We start from the raw sequence: 16,793 nt of genomic DNA on the forward strand, positions 1-16,793 counted from the left end.
CTGGGGATTTGTGTATCAGTTGTCATCTTTGTTTTTTTTATTCATGCGTTAGTGTGTTGTAGCGTTTTTATGTTGCCGTTTTTATGGCAACATTGAAATCATCTTTTCTTCATACGTCCCATACAAACTATACAAACGAGAGAGAGAGAGAGAGAGAGAGAGAGAGAGAGAGAGAGAGAGAGAGAGAGAGAGAGAGAGAGAGGATTTTACAGCATCACCTTGCCCAGAAACCTAGCGTCCGTTCCTTGGGTTCGTTTTCTTGACACACACACACACACACATGTGTATATATATATATATATTATATATATTATATATATATATATAATATATATAGATATATATATATATTATATATATATAGATATATAGGAGAGAGAGGAGAGAGATAGAGAGAGAGAGAGAGAAATACTTCCTTTCCCACAGCAGTTCTTCTTCCTTTTTTAACTTCTGTATGTATACCTCAGAGGCTGAGGAACATGACGCATAATTGGTGCGTATGTGTGAATGAGGATGTGTAATTATGTGTGAATGTACGTGTGTGTACCCATAGTAATCTAAACCTGCAGCCAGCCGGGTAATTAAACCCATACCTTACGTTATTGATGGGGAGGGTAGGGAGTAGGTTGCCATAGTGACTTCCTCGATACGAGAGAGAGAGAGAGAGAGAGAGAGAGAGAGAGAGAGAGAGACTGACTTTCAATCTGTGCTTTTAAGCGTGAATATTTAGGGATTTTGAAGTACAAAGATGAATAGCAGTAGTTTTTTTTATTATTATTATTTTTTATAGGTGACGATAAATACCTGCAGCCGATGTCATGCAACATAAGCTTCCGCCAATCAAGAGCTTGCTCTATCAGTTGGTGGCTACTTACCATTAACTAAAAAAAAAATAGTAATAATATAGCTCACGGAAAATCCTTTAATGTTGAGAAGATAATTCTACAATTATTTAAGGCTAGATCAAGAAAGTTGGAATTCTTAAAATCATCCCCAAATATGGAGGAGGAGGTCTAAAAAGTTAATGATTTTAAAATTGTTTTTTTATGAGAATAATTTCAATTTAAATACTTAATTCGCTGCTTGGGTCAGCAGAAGCACTTTCGATTCCAAGTGACATCGACCTGACCTCGTTAGTGAGGCGAGTGGCATGACCACTAGGCGACTACGAGGTCAATTGCTAATATTAATGTTATCATTCCTCTTCACATTTTTATGTAATAAACGATAAACGAAAGTCTATTAAACTCAGACGAATAATGATGAGCTAAAATATAGATAAAAAAAAATTGATAAAATTGATTAAGGGTTTATCTGGCGGACGCCGAGTTTTTCTCGTATTTGGTCATTCGTTGCCCCTTATTTTATTTATAATTATTATAAAAATTACCTTTTTTACCATATGATGGTGAGCTTCCTTATTCTTGAGAATGAGTTGACTCATGTAGGTCAGCTTCAGTGATGAGTTTAGATCCTTCAGGGATGAATTTAGGTCAACTTTAGGGTTAAAATTTAGGTTAACTTAGGGATGAATTTAAGTCAACTTTAGGAATGAATTTAGGTCAATTTTAGGAATGAATTTAGGTCAACTTTAGGGATAAAATTTAAGTCAACTTTAGGGATGAATTTAAGTCCACTTTAGGAATGAATTTAGGTCAACTTTAGGGATAAAATTTAAGTCAACTTTAGGGATGAATTAAGTCAACTTTAGGAATGAATTTAGGTCAATTTTAGGAATGAAATTTAGGTCATCTTTAGCAATGAATTTGAGTGAACTTTAGGGATAAAATTTAAGTCAACTTTAGGAATGAATTTAGGTCAACTTTAGGGATAAAATTTAAGTCAACTTTAGGACTGAATTTAGGTCAACTTTAGGGATAAAATTTAGATCAACTTTAGGAATGAATTTAAGTCAATTTTAGGAATGAGTTTTAGGTTAACTTTAGGAAGGAATTTAGGTCAACTTTAAGGATGAAATTTAAGTCAGCTTTAGGAATGAATTAAGGTCAACTTTAAGGATGAAATTTAAGTCAACTTAAGGAATGAATTTAGGTCAACTTTAGGGACAAAATTTAGGTCAACTTAGGGACAAAATTTAGTTGGAGGAGGAGGAGAAGGAGGAAGCTGCCGCTGACAGCAGGTGACTCTTTCTTTTCTTCCTTCCAAATCCACATTAAAGCTTTGGAATTTTCTCCCATCTAACTTTTCTTCTTTGTCATCCCTTCAGTAGAGGATCTTTGGTCTTTGCTTGTGCTTGCGTTAACGACAGATAAAGTCTCCGGCAGTGCTTACTTCATCCCCACAGATAAAAGCCTTGGTGTCGATGACTTTTATAATTGCATCGCCAGGTGGTTTTAGTTGAGGAAATGGGTTTTCTGACATAACCAGTTTTTCAGTCCTTTTTTCGCAGTTAACCAGTTTTTAAGTTTTTTAACACTTAACTAGTTTCTCCATTTTTTTTTACCAAATATTGGGGAAATTAGTTTTCTGATAGATAACCAATTTCTTAGTCCTTTATTCTGTCTTACCAAATGTTACATTTTGAGATATGATTTCGTGGGGCTGTAAGTATTGTAGTATATTTTGAATGAGAATGAATTATTAAAAAATTTTATTTTAATATTTTATTTTATTTACTTTCGAGCCTAAGCGACTCATTAACAAATTTTATTTTAATATTTTATTTTATTTACTTTCGAGCCTAAACGATTTATTTCCTGATTGCTATAAACTGATCGTCATGAGATCGTCAACTTTCCTTTATTAAATCAAGCAGTTACGGTCGGTCCTCATGTTGGTTTCTGAAGCCCATTGGTTTTATTATTAATTGCAACGTTTTTAGATAATATTTTGTCCTTTTTCCCTTTATTGTCTCCGTGTTCATACACAGAAGATATGTTGTCAGATCGTTCCGTTATTGTTGTTAATTCTTTCCATCTTGATATATTTGTTTTACTAAACTAAAATTAAGGTGATCACGTTGACTTGACTTCAGTGTGATCAGGTCGTTTATGTTGAGTATTATTTTTTCTGTGTTGGTTATAATTGTTATAATTTTTTATGTATTTTTATGCGAAATACAAATTATATAAATAATTATGAAATAGCAGCATTGCATTTTGTTAGAAGGTCGGTATTGAGCTGTAAGGTTAATTTAAAAAAAATAAAAGGTTCCAGGAATAGAATATAATATATTATGCAAAGTGGTTCCGGGACATCGTGCGCTATTTAGTTGTTTGGGGGGGAGGGGTTAGTAGAAAAAAAAAACACCATTTAGCCTCAGAGGAATCTTTGGTGGCGATGACTTGCATTTCCTTGAGGCTGCTGTGCAACTGGATTTTGAGTAGTTCAAGCGAAGATGCTGTGCATTAATACCCTATTATAACAATTATCGTCGTATTTTGATCTTTTACTTACATTTTTGTTTGTATTAATATGTAAATTTATTTCTCTCTTCTAGTTACTGAGCTGCTGCTTTCTGTATTTCATATCACCTTCTGTTCCTTCTTTCAAATGAACACCTTATTTTTTGGAAGCCTGAACTTCAAGGCAATGTCCCTTTTGGCTGAATAATAATAATAATAATAATAATAATAATAATAATAATAATAATAATAATAATAATAATAATAAACCAAAGAAAACTCATAATCACGTGAGTCAATAAAATGAAAAAATAAACAGTAGTATGTCTTAATTTTGTTATTTAAATATATATTGTAAATAACAAAATCAAGACATACTACTGTGGATTTACTTTTCCAATAATAATAATAATAATAATAATAATAATAATAATAATAATAATAATATAATAATTTATCTCACATTGGCTTTTTACTTCTGTTGCTAACCAAGATTACAGACAAGGTTTGTTGGTGCGGGCCGCATGGCAGGTACTTAATAAACAGCCTATTCTTGCAAACCATGTCGGGACTGAGGGAAAAAGCGAGCAGGTTTTTTTCGGGGGGGCGGGGGACGAGTGCAGGGGATGGGATGGGGGGGGGGGTTGGGGGTCGTCGGCTGGGTGGACAGGTGAGGAGGGAGTCTGGAAGTACTCCTGCACCGCTTCGGGCTTTATGTGCACTCCCTCCTCTACCCTCACTCCCCCCCTCCCCCCTCCCCCTACCCTCCCCCCCTCTACCCTCCCCCCTCCCCCTCCCCCCCTCCCCCTCCCCCTCCCCCTCCTGGTATAGTTGTCTTTTCCTGCCACAGCTCGAGTGTGTCTGTATTTGTATATCTCTTTCTGAATTTTTTTTTCTTTCTTTTTTTTCTTTCTTTTATTCGAACATCAACCTTTTACATTGCTGGATTTTGCTTCAGATTAGGAAAGGGTGAATAGCAGTTTTGTCCGGATTCATTTTCCTTGCGTGAAGTAGTACGCCTCATCCTCCTCCTCCTCCTCCTCCTGCACATGACATTCTCTCTCTCTCTCTCTCTCTCTCTCTCTCTCTCTCTCTCTCTCTCTCTCCATAAACATGTCATATAAAATATTATATCTATATCTATTATATATATTTTATTTTTATATAATTATATATATATAAATTAATTATATTTATTTATTTATTTCTAATATCTAAAATATATATATAACTAATTTATTTATTTATTTCACAAAACAAGTTATGATTATGTGTTTTAAATGCTAAAAAAAAACTTATAAAGAAATATGCATAATTTATATTTTTCACTTTCAGCTTGAAAATGTATTTTAGATCATGTTTCCTATATCAACATTCCCATGTGTCTGCGCGATATTTATTGCTGTGTGATTATGGCCCTAATCTCAAACTAAGTTCTAATTTGTATATGAAATATGTATAATTTCTCAATCCTAATTCTTCATTTACCGTTATCTTGAACTGCTTCTTTCAGGATGGTAGATTTCATGTAAAATTCTGTCTGGTCTACATTTTTGTTCTTTAATTGTATTTTTTCCTAAGTCAAACAAACAGAAATTCTCCTCCTGCTTTTGTTTTCCCTGGCACGGACCTGGGCTAGAAGATTGTATTAGGTTTGGCCGTCGCGTTGTCTTCATTTTGAACTTGAAATCATTTGAATAGAAGTTGGTTTTTTAAGACATTACCCCATGATTTTTTTTTAATCGAGAAAAAAGAAGAAATAACCTAATGTATGTGTGACTTGTTAAATGAAGCTCTAGATGCGTTATTATAAGTCAGCGTTGGTTTATTGCTTTGCAATTGTCTATGGATGCAATCCTCTATTATCTGCAATTACTGGGGCATGTAAGTATGTTACATACTGAATGAGTATTACGATCGGATATGCATCACTGACCTTGTCTTTGAATCCACATCTATGTAACAGTAAACTTACTGGAGACTATGAATAACAATCCCGTTCTTTAGAGAAGGTAAAATAATACATTTTTTTTTTGTGAAGATCGTGATATACTGTGTGATAAATACACTTTAAAATTCTTAGGCATTACGATGAGTTCTGTCGGTTCTGGCATTACCGCTCGAAATGCTTACGAATTATACGTGTTTTCACGTCAATATACCAAGATTTTCAGACAAGAAAATGGTCTTCTTTTATCATCCCTAAAGAACGGGACTGCTGTTACACTCTTGATAATTCCAGGGCTTTGCATCCAGGGACAAGTTAAAACAATCACCAACGTTGACTTATGATAACACATGAAGGGCTTTTCCTTTACCAAGCCGCACAAACAATGGGTATTTTCTTCTTCCTCTTACTTCTTTACTCTCAAGAAATAACATCAGAGGTCATTGAACGCAATCCAGCTGCTTGTTAACCAACAAGAAGAACCTTTTCAGTAACTCAGGCATATCTCTTTGAGAAAGTTGCGACGAAATTTCCGGATTCACCCTTGTATGTGTAGCTGGTGCTTGCCTTCTCCTCCTCTCTGCATTATGCCACTCCCTCGCTCTCGCTATATCGTTGCTGTCGATGATACCAGCATCCTAACGTCCATTGTTTTCGTCCTCTGTGCCCACAGGTGTTGTATATGTGCGAGGGCATGAGTGGAAGCGTTGCAGAGGCCATGGCTGCCGCCAGGGACCGGGCCACCCGTTATCAGAGCGTTCAGCAGGATTTTGCCCTTGGTCTACCCCATCAGGTGCGCCGACCCGATGGAGAGGAGAGGAGATGCACTATACCCAATATGAAGCCCTTTGCTGCTACCTCGGATTCGCAGGTAAGTATGTCTCCTCCTGTCTTCTCTCTCCGAATGGGTCTTACTTAAAAAAGCTTTTAAAAGAACCTCTGAACGTTTCAGATGTTTTAAACTTTTGCTGATGTTTTGAAACTGGTTTCTCTGAAGTGGATGTCTAGAATTGCATTTAGAAATCATACACAGTGGTGAAGGTTATTTATTTATTATGGCTTTCAATTACTGATTATCCATATCAGTTACTGACATTTTGACATTTCATATATACTACTAGTTTACAAAAACAAAATGCATCAATTCCTGATAGAAAATAGGCTTTATTTTTAGTGTCAGTGATAACTTTTGCTCTCTGAGTTATCTAGTAGTTGAATTTGTTTATAATTTATTTATGGAGTATATACTAGATCAGTGTTAGTTAATGATAGCAAAATATTGTATTTGTTGCACTCAGATAAAAAAAAAAAACATCACACTAACAAATGTATGAATTTGAATATTTTACTGTTTTTGCGTGTGTGTGCACGCGCAATGCCCATAAGTTGAAAAATATGTGTTTGCATGTAGAGCATTTAGCAAGGATTCACAATAATAATTTCAAAATGTATTTATATATTTATGATATGTATCACATATTATTATGAATAAGATTGTGTTTCGACACACACCTTTAAAATATATAATAGATATATATATATATATATATATATATATATATATATATATATATATATATGTATATATATATATATATATGATATATATATATATATATATATGATATATGTTTATAATATATATATATAATATATATAGTATATATGTATATATATATATTATATACTATGTATGTATGATGTTATGTATTATATATGTGTATATATTATATATATATATTATATATATATATATATATATATATATATATATATCTTTACTGGTTTCATCTTTATATCCAAGACATCTTTGAGAATTTGTATATAGTGTCTGTGCATGTATGTATGTAAATAGTATATATACATATGTACAAAATTCCATTGGCACAAGGGACTTATTTGAATATGTTTTTCAGGAGGCAGAAACAACTCGTGAGTACATCAAGCCACCCCCTAATAAAACACTCTTTGATGTACCTCCTCGATCGTATTCTATGGGAGTGCTTAATCGAGAGTGGGACGTGGCGCCAGGTGGAATGCATCTCCATCAACAGCAGCAGCAGCATCACCATAATCATTATTCAGCACCATTGGATCCTGCTGGATCAGCAGCTTCATCTTCGTCGTCGTCGCCGTCTACTTCTTGGCCAAGTTGGGGTAGTGGTGATGAATCAAGTAGGGGATCACCTAGAAGGGCACGTAAGACCCTGGGCTTTGGACAAAAGGGGTCTCCAAGCTTATTATCCAATTGTATCGCTCCATTCACCTCACCAAAGAACGAAAGAGTACCCCAGTCTCCTCAGGATGGGGGCCGGAAGGCAAATCGACATCAGGTAGTGTTGAATACTGGTACCCTTTTGTCTTCTCAAGACCAATATTGCCCAGCAGCCAGTACGTGGGCGGACATTACCACAGTGTCAGTGCCATGTGGATCCTCTCACAGTCCCAATTACCCTAGTGGGTCAGGGACATCCCAGGGAACACTTGGTAGTGGTATGGGTGTACCGGGGGACCCACCACATCTGTATGAACAATCCTCTCAGTCAGGCTGCAGTGCACCTGCGGACCATGAGCTTCCGGAACTATATAGTGAGGTGATAGAAAATCCCACCGTATGTAGAAGTGTTAGTAGACCTTCAGAACAAAGGACAAACAGTGGGAAAATATGACCACCAAGGCGTTTACTTAGTCTTTCAAACATACTTTATATCACTTAAGATATACTTGTTGTAATGAAAGTTGTTATATCCCCTGGGATGTGATAAGTGACACATGATACAGTGCTAAAGCCAGCAGGTGTCTTGGTGCTCAGTAATATTGGGCCAATGCTCAGGCTTTCACCTGTGCATTGTCAGCTGCCAGCATGTATGCGCACAGGGCTGTGTCAGGATGGCCAATCCTTGTCTGTTCTGATACATTTCATGTACATACAAGATAGGCAAGCAGCATGCACCAGGGCTCTTTTTCGCCAGATGGGACTGGTGCATGTAAGAGGCAGGAAGCATGCATTCTGGGCTTGCCGAATGGGGCCGATGCATGCAAGGACCATAGCAGTTGGGACCAGCCGCTCTCGTGGTGGTGGATGATGATGATGATGGATTCACCAGTGCCTGGGGTCCCAAGGACCAGTGCCACATTGGCTGAGCAGCAGGACAGAATTTCGTCTCTTTTGTTGAATATAAATTGTGCTCTGCTGACAGCTGGTGTGGTCCATACAGTGTATTGTTGAGTGGTGCAGCAGCATTTCCAGGGCCAAGTCCCATATGTGATAGGCCTTTCTCTCTCTCTCTCTCTCTCTCTCTCTCTCTCTCTCTCTCTCTCTCTCTCTCTCTCTCTCTCTCTCTCTCTCTTTGTTCCCCTTTCCTTTGCTTTATTCCTCTCTCTCTCTCTCTCTCTCTCTCTCTCTCTCTCTCTCTCTCTCTCTCTCTCTCTCTCTCTCTCTCTCATTAGACAGGTGATGGAGTGTGGTGCATGGCGGCGATGGCTGAGGGAGTGTGGCTGGGCATCCTGTAGATGATGATAAGTGAGGCAGACCAGAGACTCAGGGAACACTGCAAAATATAGCTTTTTATTACTCCTTAATTATAAATATATAAAAATTGTGATTTCATATTGTGTAATGATTAAACTTAGTAGGTTCCCTGTGACTGGATGGGAGCAAAACTGGTCATTGAAGGTGTGATGGGGAAGGTGTCATGGGCCTTGGAGGTGGAATCACTCATTATGAATCCAACAGTTTGAGACAAGTGACACAAGTACCCTTCACCCACTATCAACCTTGCCTTTTAAAAAATGCACACACATACACACGCACACACACCCCCCCCACACACACACACTCACACACACACAGGAATACACAATATTTTCACATAAATTCATATTACAGGTGTGTGCATATCTCCAGGCTTGGCTGGTCCCCATGTGGAGTATAGTATTGTAGGTAACACTCACTGTTATTCCACTGCCAGGTATATTTTAGGTTTTGTAAGACTTCCTGTAACTTATTGTTCTGCCATGTTGGCAGGTGATAATCCTTCCACCCTAGCTGCTAAGCAGTCATTTTGCAAGAATGCATCAGACATGGTATGTATGTATGAGACTGAGAGTGCAGTGTGATTGGCAATTGTTAAAAAATGAAACTGTGGTAAACTGTTCAAATCCTTAAGTACAGTGAGCCCAGCCACGCTGCTCATGGATAAAAATATAACTCCTTCAGTTTTGTCAGTCTTTTTCTTGGGATGTAAATCATCCTCATGCTTTTTTTTTTTACCAACTTTTTATTTTTTATTTTTTTCTTTAATCATTCTGACCAAATCTGGGTTTTGTATTCATCACTCCATTCTTAATCATTCTGTTCATTACTTATAGCAGTCATCTAAAATTATTAGGGTTGAAGTAATGATAAACTTTACACCATTTGTATTGTGAAATTTGGATGATTAAGACGTATAACTAAATTTTGTAATATTTTACAGGCTATGAGATACTGATTAAAGATACCCAACTGTGAAGTACCTGGTTTCTTAGTCATGTACGTCAGTTAATCAAATTATTCTTTTGTAAATAAATATCAGAACTTATATTCAAACAAATGTAAGAATTTGTACTCTAAAAGAAAACTTTTTATTTAACCTCTGTTTCACTTATCAGAAGTCTGTGCAGTAAAATTCAAAATGTTCGAATCTGGAAGACCTTGATTGCCATGTTTTGAAAAATGATTATTTTTTTAACATTGTCATTCACTATTTCTTGTTAAACATCTACCTAAAGTTTTACTTGTGCATTCTGTTTTTGCCATGGCTTTATTATTTTTCACCTGTCGGTCATTATTATTTCTCAAAAACTAACCTACTTACAGTATACTGATAAAAAGTTTGGAACTGAGGTTATAAGAGGATGTAAATTTCTTCTCCACAAACAAGGAAGTGTTTAGGAAAATAGTAATATGAAGGCAGATTTATTCATCAAGGTACTGGAAATATAAAGCATTTAAAACTGTTAAGAATGAGGAAACTGTATGCAGTTCTAAATCAAGGTGTTGTCAATGGCAGCTGTTCTGTCACAAACTGTCAATAAGCACTAGAGAATCTGTGATGTTGACTAAGGAAGTGAATCCCCCGCATGGCATTGGATGTTTGGAATGTGTGCATTGGGCCCAGGTCAAATGTAGAGAATGTCATATTTTTACCTTTTTATGTGAGACTTCTTCATGGTGCTATAGGTATTTTATGAGGGAATAATTTATGCTATGAGCTTCCAAGGCAGTGCAGTGGAAAATACAAGTTGAAAGTAACTGATGAAAATAACGTGGATAAAGTTTAAAAATCCATCTCAGGTTTATCAATTAGTTATTATCGGTTATTGGTTTGTTACACTACCACTTCATTTGGATGAGTTTGTGTCAAATCAATGTTAAGTATCACATGATAATTGTATTTTACAATTCTATTTACCAAGTAATTTTCAGTTTTATTTTAAATTTTTTTCATGTATAGAGTTTACATAATTTTTTCCAATATTTTATCATAAATGCTGTCGTAGTTTTCTATAAGATGCTGGAAATCTGGCTTTTTCTCTCTTCAATTATTGTGTTTTGTATGTAATATTACCATGAGGGGCAGTTATCCTTACTGATGCTGTATTTTGTTATACTTTCACCTATATTTTTTACTAGATATATATTTCATTAGTATTAGATATCAGGGTATACTGTTATTTTATAAAGACATCGATTCAGATGATTAAATTATAATGTACTGTACTTAATTAATGAAAGATATTGGTCAAGATAGTGATTGGCTGCCATATTTCATCTGAATATTTAAATCCATGTTTCTTACAAAGCAAAACATGATTTTTTGTCATAGATTATAATAAAGATATGCCATATATATCTTTCTACAGAATCTCATCAATGTGTCACGAACTTGAAGTAACTGAATCCTGTCAATTTAATTATTTCTGTCAAGACTGTATTCACAGTAAAAATTTACATATATATATATATATATATATATATATATATATATATATATATATATATATATATTACACAGTATCTATAGAGAAAAGGAAATAAAAGGCCTATCCTTAAGTACAGTGGTGTAGTGCTGGGTTGGTACTTAGCAGACCCATGTTGTAACTCAATGCTGCAGCATACCAATGTTGTGGATGTAGCAGTGCCTATTGTGGGTACAAAGCATTGCCCATTCCCCATCCCCTCCCCTAAAGATAGGTGTATCCTTAGGATCCCTCCCATGAAGATAGGTGTATCCTTAGGATGGATTATATCACAATAATCTCAGCTTAAATTGAATTGAGTTCACTACATTTTATATTTGGGGATCTCGGCATTCAAGGAAGGATGAACTACCTCTAGTGATAATGTATTATAGAATCCTTTACTTGTGCTCTTGTGTCTTTGGAATAACTATATTATTTTGTTTATTTATATATGTTGTCATTAATAAGCATTCGAAGGCTAGCTAGTCTCCCCTCAGGGTCACCCAAATAATTGATGGCAAAGTCACATTGGATGTAGCATTACAGGTAATCTAATGAAGTCTTTTATACAAATGCTGTACAGTACAGTGGAAATTGCGTTCTTCTCTATGTGCTGAAGTGTAATTCTTGGCAAAGCCGTGCTTATTCACCTGGTACTTTGTACCATTTGGTTTTTCCTACCTTTGCTTTAACTCTTCTTTTGAAAAATATTTGCAATGTTTACTTCCATATAACTCCTATAAAAATATATCATATTAATGATACATGAAAAATTGTTACAAATTTTCATTAAGGTTCAAGAACTGATACTAGAAAATCTTTTGATATACCATTAGTTAGTAACAAGCTTTGAATGATTGGGTGATGCAGTCATGCTTGTCAGCATAAATCGGCACCATAGTGTTTGTATTACCTTTGTGGCCTCCCTATTTTCTCAGTAGTGGTTTCAAAGTCATTGAAAGAATTTTAGGCAAAAAATATTTTCATTGGGCTTTTAAATTTACCTAGCATGATTAGGTATTGGTTTTAATTTTGTTTTTCATTCATCAGGTGTTTTAGTCTAATTTTACTACTGATATATTGTCAAGATAAACTTTCTGATTGTAATACATCTGCCTTGCTGGAGTCAATTAGGATTGCAGTATTTCATAATGTTGCCATCTTTTATATACTGTACAATCTTAGTTTCTCTCAATTTTCCTATGTTTTGAATTTATCCATGCTTTTACCTGAATTATCCCTAAAATTCTCTTTGCATTGATATTACCCAATACGTATTGTTTTTCATGCTTTTCAGGTAGTACTCTTGGGTTCAAAACCATTATCTTGGAATTTTCAGTACTTCCCATTTTTGTGGTACATTACTGTTTCATTTTGTGTTGAGGTTAGTTACTTATCTGTGTTCATAGTACAGGTAACTCAAAACATTTTGAGTTCAGGTTCTCCACCTCTGAATTTATAAACTGCAATCTCATGACAAAAGAACAATGTAGTTTTGGAGATTATAATAATTTAGTAACCACCAATGATGTAGGAGATCCTCTCAAAGGTAATACTATACAGGTTTACTGTATGTAGTTGTTCATTAATTTTTATTGCCTGTCTTTCTTTTCATTATGGGAAACAAATTACTTTCTCAAAATATAATCTTTATCAGTCCTTTTTATTCATTAGTACTTTTATCAATTGATCCACAGTTTATTTATCAGATGAAATATACTCTAGGATGTAATTGATAGCACAGAACATAGGAATATTGATGGCAATTACTGATTTACATCTACAAAGTTTGATTTAAAACATTCCAAGTATACGTAAATCTTCACACAGGGATGTTAACCAAATATTGTGGAGCAAAAATGTATGTCTGGTTTCACTGTCTTATGCATTTCATAAACTGCATCTTTACACATGATAATTCAAGACATGAGAGTTTCATCGTGCAAAATAGCTCGCATGACACAAAACATTAGTGGTTGAATTTGGATAAACAAAAACAAACAACAATGTTCCATATGTAATTCAGGCAGAAATTGCACAAGAGTGAAGAAAGTGGAGAAAAATTGGGAACTTTGGTAGGTCTTAAATTGTGGATGTCCAGGAGCGAGAGCATTGCTCATGTTGGTGTATGGAACCAAAAAACAGAAATTAGCTTTGTGAATGGTTGAGGAATGAGACTTTCTTTCTATATTTACTCAGCACAGCACTATACTGTATCCTAATGTAAGATTTCTGTAGGAAGAGCTGCTTATATGCATTTGTTGGAAATCATGATTGCTAGCATATTATTTTTTCATTTATGACTGGCTGTTCTGGTTGCATAATACAGTAGTAAATTTCTTTTGGAAAGCAAGAAGCATTTCATGTGAAAAGACACCTCTTCACCCCTATTAGCTATTTTGGAAACTGCAGAAATTTTGCCAAAAACTTCATTTTTTCGGTGTAACTAAATTTTAGAAACCCATTTCATAACTATCCTCTGTAGCATACGTATTTCATTTGCATATTTGCATGTTACCCCCAAAGGATAGTGAGTCACTTGCAAAATTTACTGTGCCTGCTTTCTTTTGTATCTGTGAATATTGAGCAACTAGTGTATGAAACTTGTGAAGTTATCAAAAGCAGCTTGGATGAAAATTGCTAGTGCTTATTTTGTTGTGAGTTGAACAGTCTTGATTTATGATGGTTATCACTGTCGCTGTGCAATATGAAAATTTGGTTTAAAAGTTTAGAATAGAAACCAACCAAATTTCTCATCTTTGTCAACACACACACACACACACACACACACACACACACACACACACACACACACACACACACACAACACAACACACACATATATATATATATATATACATACATACATATACATACATACATATATACCTATATATATATGTGTGTGTATAATATATAATATATTATATATATAATACTTATATACATTATATATATATATATATACATATACCTATATATATATATCCTTATATATTATATTTAGATATATAATATAATATATATTATATATAATTATATATATATATATATATATATATTGATATTATATATAATTATATAGTGTGTTTGTTTGTGTTTGTGTGCAGTGATTTTAAACTCAGGTAATACAAGGGTGACATTGTAGAGGAAGTTGAAGTATCAAAGAGCAGCAGACTAAGAGACCACTTTTCCTGCTACCTTCTATCCCCTCCTTGCAAGTCACGAATCATGAATGTTTCTGTAAGGTTTTAAGTGAATGCGTAGTATGCCACATTGAGTAATAGGTATTAGACAATTTCAGTGAAGACTACATTTAAATGATTCATGAAAATTGAGAATATAAGTGCTTAGTACTTTTTCCATAATGCAGTACTGTACAACATGAAATCAGGAGTAAAGTTTAACTAGGAATTTAAAGAACCCTCGAGATGGTATTGTTATTAGGGAGGATGAGCAATTTATTCATAAGTTGCTGTATTTTCCATTGAATGAAGGGAAACAGCCATATGTATGATTAAAGGTTTGGAAAAAGTTCTCTAGACCTCCATGCATATTGTAGAACGGCCCTAGCTAAAATTAAGGAAAGGAATGAGATTTGGGAACTACTCCATTGGTGTATATATTATGTGTGTGTGTGTATGTGTTTATGCTTGTTACAGTTGAGTAAAAAGTCACTGAATACTGAAGGCCAAAGCTGTCAGACATAACAGGGATAAGGCATTAAGATGTGAAAGTAACAAGTTATTACTAGGGAAATAATTAACAATTTCTCATGACTTTTCTATGATACTGTGTTTTTGAAGTCAGCAATTCCAGAATATAGTTATAAAGTATCATAGATGAAAGTTATTCTGTAGCTGAGCATTGAACATATGATTATTTAACACTACATTGATATTAGATCAAAATTACAAGGCAAATTCATATTTAAACTGTTGTTGCATATAAAAGATATATACTAGACCAGTATGACAGTAAAGAAGTACAGTTCTATGTTGATTTTAAATCAGATTCCAAAGTAAATTCATATATAAAGTTTACATGTAACATTATTTTACATTTTAGTATGTGAAACTTGTGCACCAACAGTACATATTAAGAAAGCAAAAAGTTGTGTGAGAAAGATGGTCAGGAATTTTGTTATTCATTATGTGTTCCTCCCTCCCTTATTACAGGCTATGATCTGGGAATTTTTATATTGGGTGCTGTTTTATGTATTATATATATATATATATATATATATATATATATATATATATATATATGTATATATATATATATATATGTATATATATATGTATATATATATATATTTATATATAGGTACATACATATATATACACACACACACACACACTCTCACAGTGCATACACTTTAGAAACCTTGAGTCGTGAGTTAGGTTACATGACAGCTAGTTCTTTGAACACTGAAATGAGTCACCAATACTATCGCTTTGCCATCTCATTTATAACAAGATCTAGTCTAACAGTTGTCAAGTTTTGTTCATATTTATTTAAGGTGTTTTCCAAGGAATAGAGCACAGAAGACTTCTTCCTTTGACTCATTCTTCCTTCCTTAGTACGTACGCTGATTTTTGGCATTTATGTATCAGTTACTGATTACAGAGTGCTAATAATTTCAGAATGCTTTCCACTCTGAGAGGACATTATTCCAAGTGCAAGTCATTTTCTGTACTAAAATTAAAGAAAGGGCTACATTACTGACCATCGTTATGGCTAAAGTAGACTATGCTTGACTGGTTGCAATCCATGCAAATCTGTTTAATATTCTTTATCAAGTTAGTTTCTCATATTTGAATTAATCATCGGATCAGTGGCTGCCTTGATTAGTATCTGACCATTCACACTTACCGTGTAACTTTGCTCTTTGGAGAAGGATTGTAAGATTGTGATGATGATTCTTTGTAAATCAGTGTGTGATATTTACCCATTATTATAATAGGACTAGCACATTGACAAAATAATATTTATTTTCCTGAAATAGGTGGACATGCAATTTCTTATTTATTTTGGCCTTCAGGAGAAAATTATATTCTCTGTTTTGTACTGCTTTACAAAATGCCATGAAATGATGCTTCTTTTGTTTAGTAACAATTTGTTTTGTATAGTGTGAAATTCATACATTGGTGCTTGAATAGTAGCAAATAGCTATGACCACAAGATGCTTAGCATATGCCATATTAGCATTCTGTTGTGCCTGTCTTACCATCATAATTTTGAGGAAGATTTGTGGTAATTTTACATTAAATTGTAGGCAATTAAATACTGTATTTGGTCTTTTACATAAATTCAAGTCATATGAAGAAATTTCAGATTTTGTATTCTATGAGTGTGATAGCAGAGGGTTATGATTTCCAATTAATGGCTATATTTAAACTAGATAATTTATTCATTTGCTCCTTGTGTTTAGCACTGCTCATTCCCTCTTGGAAGGCTTTTAGTGTTGCCAG

At 34.4% G+C, this 16,793-nt stretch overlaps 1 protein-coding gene across 13 annotated transcripts in view; it reads left to right on the forward strand.

Annotated features, from left to right (window-relative positions):
• Nucleotides 1-11,207, forward strand: part of LOC135204157 (uncharacterized) — a 740,069-nt gene extending 728,862 nt beyond the window's left edge. For all 13 annotated transcript variants that reach the window (XM_064234190.1, XM_064234192.1, XM_064234193.1 and 10 more), the window contains 2 exons: nucleotides 5,987-6,184; nucleotides 7,230-11,207. In XM_064234190.1, coding sequence (XP_064090260.1) covers nucleotides 5,987-6,184; nucleotides 7,230-7,982 — 951 coding nt within the window. In that variant the 3' untranslated portion in view covers nucleotides 7,983-11,207. The remainder of the gene's footprint in view (nucleotides 1-5,986; nucleotides 6,185-7,229) is intronic.
• Nucleotides 11,208-16,793: the final 5,586 nt, after the last annotated feature.

The sequence above is a fragment of the Macrobrachium nipponense genome, chromosome 44 (genome assembly GCF_015104395.2).
Source record: "Macrobrachium nipponense isolate FS-2020 chromosome 44, ASM1510439v2, whole genome shotgun sequence".
In the NCBI taxonomy this organism is placed as follows: Eukaryota; Metazoa; Arthropoda; class Malacostraca; order Decapoda; family Palaemonidae; genus Macrobrachium; species Macrobrachium nipponense.